The sequence below is a fragment of the Protopterus annectens genome, chromosome 13.part0 (assembly GCF_019279795.1).
Source record: "Protopterus annectens isolate FY-2018-M chromosome 13.part0, PAN1.0, whole genome shotgun sequence".
Lineage (NCBI taxonomy): Eukaryota > Metazoa > Chordata > Ceratodontiformes > Protopteridae > Protopterus > Protopterus annectens.
In genome coordinates this window covers 1,143,163,658-1,143,174,312 of record NC_056747.1, presented here as the reverse complement: position 1 = coordinate 1,143,174,312, position 10,655 = coordinate 1,143,163,658, and the positions used below count along the sequence as shown (strand labels likewise).

The 10,655-nt window shown below is 36.4% G+C and overlaps 1 protein-coding gene across 6 annotated transcripts in view; it reads left to right on the top strand.

Annotated features, from left to right (window-relative positions):
* The window catches only part of FMNL1 (formin like 1), a 1,099,995-nt gene that overhangs the window by 608,406 nt on the left and 480,934 nt on the right, over window positions 1-10,655 (top strand). For 4 of the 6 annotated variants that reach the window (XM_044055138.1, XM_044055134.1, XM_044055133.1 and 1 more), the window contains exon 7: window positions 7,497-7,605. In XM_044055138.1, coding sequence (XP_043911073.1) covers window positions 7,497-7,605 — 109 coding nt within the window. The remainder of the gene's footprint in view (window positions 1-7,496; window positions 7,606-10,655) is intronic. The other 2 variants (XM_044055136.1, XM_044055139.1) reach the window with 1 other exon arrangement.

The following is a 10,655-nucleotide window of genomic DNA, read 5'->3' as shown; positions in this document are numbered from 1 at the left end:
TAACCGGATTCAACCTGGAGCCCCATATAAATGAAAATATGTTCATTAACTCTTTTTCATATTTTGTAGGACTCATGTAATTATTTGCTATATAAGCATTTTTCCTATCACTATCGTATTTATCAAGTAAGCCTTCTGTCTATAAGAAAATACAAATGATTTCCAAAATAATGTTATAGCTGTTATTTCTTTAAATAATATTTTCCATTTTTCTTCTACATGCACATTTTGTCAAAACTTAATTCTCAAAACTTCTATAAACTCCATATTAATTTTTTATGTGTTTTGTGTTTCCTATCAGACCAAAACCTTTACTTTTTTCTTTATTTATACATAATCTGATTTCATTTAATATGTTTTGCTTTTGAATGACTGTTTCCATATATTCTTTTATCACTTGTAATTATTACAATATAATTCACATAGGTGTACATGATTGGTAATTGTAGTTTATTCAATATTCTATATCATGCCTTATCTGTCATTTTATTAATATGGTTTACTATCATATTAATAATCAATGAAAATATAATACTATTAGCTGGATATCCTTGTCTAATGCCAAATCTTATTTGAAGCTCTTCACTAATCCATCCATTGACATTAAGTTTAACAATATTGTTATCATAAATTGATTTAATTACTTTTATTATTATTTTACTAATGTTATATGCCTTTAAGATATCACATAATATTTCATGTTGAATTCTATCATATGCTTTACTTAAAATATCATAATTTTTGCATTAACATTTTTGTTTACATCATCCACTACTTCTTTAATAATCCATAACAAGTCTTGTGCTTCTTTACCTTTTCCTGCCAAATACAATTTGCTCATATAACTTTCCCATTCTATTTGTTAATATTTTAGTTATGATTCTCATAAAAATCTTATAATCTGTATTATTTAAAGTTATAAGTTTCCATTCCCTTATATAATCTTTGTCACCTTTTTAACATATACATTTTATAACTCCTGTACATATTTCTTTATAATTTATTTTCATTTCCAACCATTCATTCAATAGTTCTACAAATTTAGTTTTTTGCCAATATTCCATATCATTATACATATTATATTCACTACCATCCAAGCCTGTGGATGTCTTCATATTTATGTCTTTCAACACTTCATTTAATTCTTCAGTACTTATACTTTTCTCTAGAAATATATTATCCTCCATATTTAATTTTCTTCTTTCATATTTTCTTTTGTTTTTTATTTCTTTTTTGCTATATAAATCAAATACATATTCTTTAATGATTTCTTTTATACCTTCCTGTGTTTACTTGTATTCCTTCTTTATTCTTTAACTCTCTTGTTATTCTTTTTCTTCTTTAACTAATTTACTTAAATAAGGTGCAACTTCTTTTTCTCCTTGTAAACAATATTTTTTGTTTATATAAGAACTTATTGATCTTTATTTTATTCTTTTCATATATTTCTTTTTCATTCACATAGAATATTCTTTCTTTCTTTACTATATCTTAACATAGTTCTTGAGTTAATATCTTATATGATTTATTTTCTTTTTTTCTCTTGTTTTCGTACATTCTAAAAAAACATACTTTATATTTTTCTTTAAAGCTAATCCACCATACGGATCAGTTTTCATAAAATTCTCTCATATCTTTATGATTCTCCAGCAGTGTATATTACTTTCTTGTCATGCTGTTCTGATTCTTTTTCAACTAGTCTTTTAATTCTTTTTCCTATTTTTATATAATCTTCATCCGTGGTGGTGGTGCTGCGGTAGCGCTGTCGCCTCACAGTAAGACGCTGTCCGGTTCGACTCTCAGCTAGAGCGTCTTCTGCATGGAGACATGCATGAATGGGCGTACCTTCGTTGAAGGTTGTGCATTAGGGCTGGCAACTCAGCACGTAATAATCAACTGCCAATCATTAGCGGACCGGAGTTCCGCTGTGGCGACCCCTAACCGGGAAAAGCCGAAAGACACAACATTTTTATATAATCTTCCTTTTCATGTATTCTTATCCATATTGCTAAATGATCAGAAAATCCAGTCTTTTTCACTCCTTGTTGTATAATTTTAACCCTTCTGATATCAAAAAATAATCAATTTCAGTCATACTCTCATTTTTCTTTTAAGTCCAATTACTATAGTCCAGTACGTATAATTTGCCATATTTCATGATTTCATTAACTACTTTAACATCATATCCTTTTTTTCTGTTCATTCTTAAATTACAATTGAAATCTCCTGCTATTATTATATTCATGTTAATACCTACATAATTTCTAAACATTTCTTCTTTGATGACATATGCATATAAGGCAATAATTCTGAAATCATTATTTTTCCATCTTAAATCTATTATAATAATGCATCCTAATTCCACTATTATGACATTTAATATTTTAATGTTATTTTGACATAACATACATATGCCTGAATACATTTCCTTTCCCATATTCCAAACAACAGTTCCATTTCATAATTTTTTCTACTTGTACTCTTTCTTCCAGTGTTAATAATCAAATTTTAGCATCTAATAATGCACACCATTCTAATATGCCAATTCTCCTCTTAACAATTTTCATACTATTCACATTAATAGCTAATATTTTCAGTTTCTAACAAAGAAGAGGAGAGATAAGAAATGGAGGAACTCATCCTTTACCTTTTTTCTCATTAACTAACACACCTTTGTGTTTTCTTTTCCTTTCTTTAACTCTTTTTCCTACAGAATTAGTTCTTCCTTTCACTGTTTGCCAATCCACATATTCATCTTCACTTATATCAGTTTTTTCTTCCTCTCCTTTATTTTTGCCTTCTTTAACATTTGTATCTGTAATCTTGACTACTATGTTCTGATTTACTTTTTCTTGTATTGTATCTTTTTCTTGTTCCACATTTTGTATAACCTCTTCTACAATTTGTTGCTCCTCATTTTCACAATCTAACCAAACCTGTCCTGTATTACCATACTTTTTGCATTTCGTTTCATATGTTTTTTGCTTCATTCCTGTCTGTCCATCATATAAAACATTTCCTTTTGTTTACATTCACTATTCAAGTGATCATCTTTTCTGAAAAAAAAAACAACAGGTTTTAGGAAGACCCCTATGTTTAACCTCTGTTACCATTCACATTTCTAACACTTGGTATATGCTTCATACTGTTTTCCATTTTCAGTATAACCCCACATTCCCATCGTCCAGTCCACGGTCCTCTTTTGTCATCAATCTTTGCAATGTCAATCACATCTTTGCAAACAGTCATTAAATGTGTTTTTAATTCAGCAGGCTCTACTTCTGTTCTAAACTGTACCATTATCATTTTCTTAGTTTGTCTAAAAAATACTTGAATAATATATTCTGTCCAAGGATGGAAATTTTTTTACCTCATAATTTCCTAAGAAATTCTCCATATATTGTCTGTTTTCAAATAACAAGTCACAAGAAGTCTCTTTATTAATCAAAAGAAACAATCACCTCTTTTACAGAGACAGCCAATGGTGCAATCAGTGAGTCCCAAACTTCATACCCATCAAGGCCTTTGTTCTTTTTACTACTTATTCGAATGGTAGACCCTTTCTTAACTTCTTTCTTTTCTTCTCCTTCTCCTTCTTTAACAGTTTGCACACGTCTTCTCTTCTGATTCACTTGTTCTTCCTTCTTCTTCTACTTTGTTCATTATCTCACTCCATGATGCTGCTGCTCCATTCTGCTTTTTGCTCTGATCTACTAAGTGTTCCAAATAATCATCCTGCAACCCCCCCCAGACTGGAGGGTTGTAATAATACATCCCTTTTGACTCTCCAACTTCCTTTCAAACAGCTTCTGCTGAATCCTTTTTGGTATCAGCTGGCTGTTCATCTACATCACTCAGTTCCACATTCCACTTCTCCTCCGATACAGGTGCTTCAAAAATTTTTGCATCTGCCTTCACCTATGGTAGCGATTCTACCATTTCTGAACTGCTTAACTGTTCCTTCAGCAAGGTTTCTTCCTTCATTGTTCCTCTGGTTTCTTCAGGCCATCTTCGAGCCTGGAACGGAAACCTGCAGGATAATAATGTCACACAAAATGCTTTCCCCCTATGCAAGAGTAGGAGAAGTTCCCAAGTGCACTGCGCACATTTCCCCTTGTCAGTATGAATGCCACCTTAGGTCTCCCCTGAAGAGTATACTGGTGTAGAGAGAGTAATACATCAACAAAGCATACAAAAATTATATTGCTAATGTAACAAAAAAAAAAAGAAAATTTGGTAGGAGCATAACTAGATATATGAAACATACACTAAGAAAAATACATGCTATCAAACAAACCCTACATTTCAAATACAGTACCACTGTGTCATTTGGATGTTTGGAGGTAACAATTATGGGGCAAAATGTAGGGCCTTCATGTAACAATGACTGCTAAGCAGCTATGATTATATAACAGTACACTTTAATGGTTTCTGATAGGTGCTTTTCATAAGGAACGACCGTATTCCTAACAGTGCAATACACCACATAAAGACAAATTCAGATGTAAAACTTTAGGCTACAGTGATCTGAAATGTATTTGTTAAAAAGGGAACAAAGTTAATCTTATGTTTTTCTGTTTCATTGTATACTTATCCTTCAGTTAAACTTTTCAAGCTGAAATGTTCACAGTATAAACATATTTACTTCATATAAAGCTTGTATCTACAGTCAGGTAACATAATAAAGCCTATACGGCTCCATCTATATACCCAGAGTGGATGTTGGGTTCCCATTTTTTTTATTTTAATTAGGGTGAGCAATCTGGGGGGTCACAGTAACTGCAAAATGGTGGTTCACGGTATGTGTCTTATTGTTGAGTGTTATTCTTGTAAAATTAAGTAAATAAATATATTTGTCTTTAATTTATTGGGCCTGAAATAGTAAATGCATGGTCAGAAATGCAAAACGTGAGTTTGCTCACTTTTTTCTGTGAAAAATAGTACAGATAATTTAGCTAAGAAGTGGTAGAATGCCAGTAACCCAGCACAAACATTTTCTTTAGGTAAGAATGCTACAGCCACTGAAACTATGATTCATGTCAATATAGCAAATGTGTAAAAAAACACAGTCATTTTGAATTATGAATTGTATCAAAACTGTTTAGACTGCATAGGGTTTACAAATGCTGAATAAGTAATGTTACTCAATATGAAACAAAAAATAAAATATGTATTTGTTGCCCTTTGAGTGTGTGTGTGTGTGTGTGTGTGTGTGTGTGTGTGTGTGTGTGTGTGTGTGTGTGTGTGTGTGTGTGTGTGTGTGTGTGTGTGTGTGTGTGTGTGTGTGTGTGTGTGTGTGTGTGTGTGTGTGTGTGTGTGTGTGTGTGTGTGTGTGTGTGCTATGTAAAATATACACAGAACATGTTGCTAGATGTGTGACCACACTTATATACACATATACTGTTGTGGATGACCACCCAAGGCAGGGTGCATATATGCCAAGCAAAGCCTACACACATATCATATATTATCTAACAATCTAACTATAGCAGTGATACTTAAGATTTATAAATATGCAAACACATAAGTGATTTCTAGTTATGCTGGACTGTGAGGAGTGTGCATTGTGAATACAGTATATGTGTATACATAAAGCTTCTGATGTAAGCATATCCACCACCATCAGTATCTGTAAACTGTATTTTGCATAATACGTTTTGTAAGGGGGGAGATGACACCCCATCTTTACTCCCCACTTATTATTTTTTTTTCTGAGTAATTAGGCAGGTACAATGGCCCTCCTCAGCCATGACCTACGCCAATTTTGAGTCTGCTACTCAAGGGACAGTAAAGAGAACAAAGCAGCCTACAGTGCAAATCACATTGTGGAAAAAACAGTTTACCAAAAGTGTAAATTAGTTTAAAATTCTAAGCAATTAGCACATTCATTTACTGTTAAATTGTCCCTGTCACTGCATGATTTTATACAATAAATTAAACTAATGAAATTTTGGTAACATTACTGTGCTGTTCTCTGACAAACTGCTATGTTGTGACCAAATGGTAAGCCGCAGTAATATTACTGAAGTTCTTCATTTATAGGGAAGTCAGAGCATGGTCTAGACTTATTAACAATCAATGTATGAGAGCATTCCCTAACATGATGCTATGCATGTAGTTTCTTTCTATGGTTTGAGTGTACTTTATGTTGTTTTTATTCAGTGTAGGGTAGAAGGTATGACATTGGTGGGACAACCCTTATTTGTGCATTAACAGTTTTGTTCTTATTCCACTGCTGTCCTGGAAAATAAATGTCCTGATGGTGAGTATGAAAGCTTTTGTAAATCCTGTTCTGCATCCAGTTAAGATGTTTAATTACTGCTGCTCAGGTTTTATGAGAGTGATTCCTTATTCTATAACAGAAATGTCCAACAAGAGAATACCAATCCATTCATCCAAAATCATACTTATCTGATGGAGGTGGCGCATGTGGGAGGGATAGAGAGCCTGTTATATACCTCATCACCACAAAAAATGATAAGAAGGCAACTTGCTGCAACTAAATGAGAAGTTCAGCAAAATGCCAAATGACCCCTTCGATGCTTGTCGGGGGGGAGCATGGCAGAAGCTGAGGTAAACAAGCACAGAAATGATACACCAGAGAAAATCCACTAAATTGGAATGTGCTTTGCACTACAGTCAGTTGCTTTCTTTCTTGATTTAGTTACCCTGATTTAACCCGGGCATTATAATTGCACATGATAACAAAGGATAGCATGTCACAAATCCAAAATCAGGAAAAAAAAATGCATCATACTGAATGGAGCACATATCTCATCCAGGGACCCCCAAGAACTTAGCATAGCTATAGGTTCCCTCCCACTTGTTTGAGTAAACTTCTGATCTTTGGCCCAAAGACAAGAGTAATTGGTAAGGCAGCTATGTAAAAGCACAGTCCAGTTGTCATTGTATGACTTGAAGATTTGTGTGAGTAATCGGTAAGGCAGCTATGTGAAAGCACAGTCCAGTTGTCATTGTATGACTTGGAGATTTGTGTAGAATTACTTAGTATGAGTGGAGGGTCTGATGTTTCAGGATTAGAAGTCTTCACCTTATCTTAACCTCAAACCATAACATTATGAAATTTAATATACATTTTAACAATACATGTTGTATTTTGTACGTTTTTTTTTACTTCAATGACTGCCATCCCATTTGCACTGACTAGAACTACATCAAAGATATTCTTATTTCTCAATTTCTGTCTGAAGCCAGCTTTCACAAAGGCTTCTGCCTTTTTCCCCTCCCTACTGACCTTGGACATGGGTACTTCTCATTTCACTGCTGTAAAGTTAAGAGGCCTAGAAAATGTAAAACTGTCAAATTATAGATGAGATGGGGGACAGGAAGGGACACCATGGAAGATTAAACAGGACAGCGTGTGATAGGCTGATAAAATATATCTCTTAAAGGGCAAGTACCTTGAGTACAGATGCTGGTAAAAGATTTTTGTGATAATTCTACTTAACTTACTTCATTTCTCTAACCTGTCACAGGCAAAACACAATGCATAGCAGAAAGGCATTAAGGAATTCACGGATTATAAGTCAGAAGGACGATGTACACGTCTGCATCATGTGCCTCCGTGCCATCATGAACTATCAGGTACAGTCATTCAGAAATACATTTGTTACACTCATGTAATTTGGCAGTTTAAGGAGTAAGTCTTCCAGTCACCTCTTTGCACTATCCCCAAAACTATTAACTGATCAACAGCGTCACTTGCGTAAAATCCACAGTATTTGAACAGCTCGTGTACTCAGAGTCCTATTGTAGGGAAGAGAACCAACCGAAAAAAAAAGATGTGTTCTTCAGACGCAAATCTATCTATGACTGCAGAGACTGAATGACACTGTAATTCGTGTTAAGAGAAAGGGGCAAAGGTAAGACATGCAGAGTGCTGTACTCAAACCAATGTTTAGTAACCTTCAGCCTCTCTTAACTGACATTTCCTCTTCACCATTAAAATACACATCCTTGTGAACCAACCTTCAGACTAACTCTGTTTTGCATTTATTTTTTGAATCCTATCAGTAATATTTAATGTTCACTTTGCTTCTGTTATGTTTGCATTTACTTATACCAGACAAAAAGTAAATGCAGGTGAATAGGTAACATGATGGTTTATGTCTGCACACACTCTCTTCAAGTGTTTATGTCCTGCCTCATCCACTTGCTTGCCAGAATAGACTCTGACTCCATATAACCATGAACTTGTATAAAATGGTTATAGAGAACAAATGACAAAATGAACAGTATTCCCAGAACAATTGGCTAAGCTTCTGGTGTCATTCAAAGGGGATGCAGTATTTGTCTGCCTGGGAAGACATGATCAACAAACCACAATGCTTTGCCAGAGATGGTCTGCATCTGTCACCCCTGGGATTTAGGTTACTGGCTAAAGCTCTTGCCACCCCTATAGTGCCGTTTTTAGGCAAGGTTCAAAGGATAAAACCACCACCGTAACAGATACAAGCATGCAAAATCTGAAGGTAATGCTACTTAATGCTAGAAGTCTAAACCTCAAAATGCACTCTCTCGAGGCACTCATAAAAATGGAGAACATCGATATCTGTGCAGTGACTGAGACCTGGTTCAAGGCTCCAGAGAGCACCCCTGCAATACCAGGCTACAATTCTTACCACACTTTTCGGCCACAAAACCAAGACCGAAACACTAAAGGTGGAAGAGTGTCCATATTCACCAAGGATATTCACACCTCCAGGCTAGTTGCCCAACACAATGCATCTGAAATTCTCCAGGTGCAACTAACACTAGGTAAGACTGCAATCCAAATTGTAGCTTGCTACAGATCCCCCACCATACCCCAAGATTCTCACTACACCTTCCTAAACATACTGGAAAATATTAAGATACAACCAAACACCCTAATACTGGGTGATTTCAACTACCCTGCCATTAATTGGGAAAACTACTCGGGTACCAACTCCTTTTCCCAATGGTTCTTGGAATTCATAAATTCCAACATCCTGGATCAACTAATCCATTGTCCCACCAGGGGCTCCAATATCCTAGACCCGGTCATTACCAACATGGGAGATAGATGCTCCACACCAGTGGTCACCCCCTCATTGGTCAGGTCTGACCATAAGCAAATCACCCTTGACATCCACATCCCACCCCCACCCCCCACTAAGGAAACCCTCCTTAAAAAAACTTCTCCAAAGCCAACTTCATGCTACTGAAGTCAGAAGTAACAAACTTCACAACACCCACGCAGACGGGATCTGGAAGTTCGACTGCAGAATCCTACACTAAGGCACTGTATGAGGACATCCACTCATGCATGAATCGTGCCATCCCAGATAGAACCAAGATGCTCTTCTCCAAAAAAAGGAAGCCAATCTGGTGGTACCCTGCTATAAACAAACTATACAACAGAAGGAAGAAACTGTTGCAGAAAAGAGGAAAATCCCAGGATGCAAAAAACTCCCTCACCGGTCTCAGTAAGAAGCTGAGATCCCTCATAAAATCCTCAAAAGCTAGTTACGTAAATAAAATTGCCAAAGATTCTAAAGGCAACCACAAGGCATTCTATAGTTATGTCAAGAATCTAAATGGCATGCTCAGATCTGCTCTCAGCTACAACAGAATGGCATTAAATATACTGATCCCAAGGATATTGCCAGTATCCTGGCAGATCGATTTAGTGCCAACTTCACTCCCCTCTCACCCCCTAAAGGGCCCATCTCAATACCAAAAGATTGCCAAATTCTGATAATCACAGCCACACAGGTAGAAACAGCACTCTCCAAAGCTAAGAATACAGCATCCATGGGACCAAATGACATCCCAAGCTGTGTACTACATGAACTACAAAATTAACTGGCACACCACCTAAGTGACATGTTTAATCATAGCCTCACCTCAGGCTTCATGACCACTGAGTGGCGCACAGCTACAGTTATCCCGCTCCACAAGGGAGGATCCGCCTTGGATCCCAGGAACTACTGTCCCATCAGTCTGACAAGCCTGATCTGCAAGGGCATGGAACGCATTATCATGGAACTTATAAACAAAGACATTGGCAACCTCCAGACACTGGACCCCACCTAGTTTGGGTTTGTGAAGGGCCGATCTTGTCTCCTGAATCTGATTGACTTCTTTGAATCAGTCTCCAGAGCTGTGGACGAGGGTAAGGTGGCCCACACAGCCTATCTGGACCTCGCTAAGGCCTTTGACACCATCCCCCACTCTTGAATCATAGATAAACTTACTAAGATGGGCAGAAATCCCTACGTCACTCGATGGGTTGCCAACTGGCTTACTGACAGAACCCAGACTGTAAAAGTAGCCGACTCCAAATCCAGCTCCAGACAAGTGACAAGTGGAGTACCTCAGGGTTCAGTCCTGGGACCACTCTTGTTTGGCATCTACTTCTCTGAAGTACAGGCCAACACTAAGGGACTCTGGCTAACAAAGTTTGCAGATGACTGCAAACTTGGAGCCATTACTGAATCCCTGATGTGGATATTCTACAAAAGGGCCTTACAGAAACAGATGCCTGGTGCCAGAGCCATGGGCTCAAGCTTAATGCCAAGAAATGTATAGTTATCCCCTTTGGAAAAAAACATGCACCCATGAACTACCACATAGGTGGCAGGATACTAAACATTTAAGGTGTGATGAGAGAC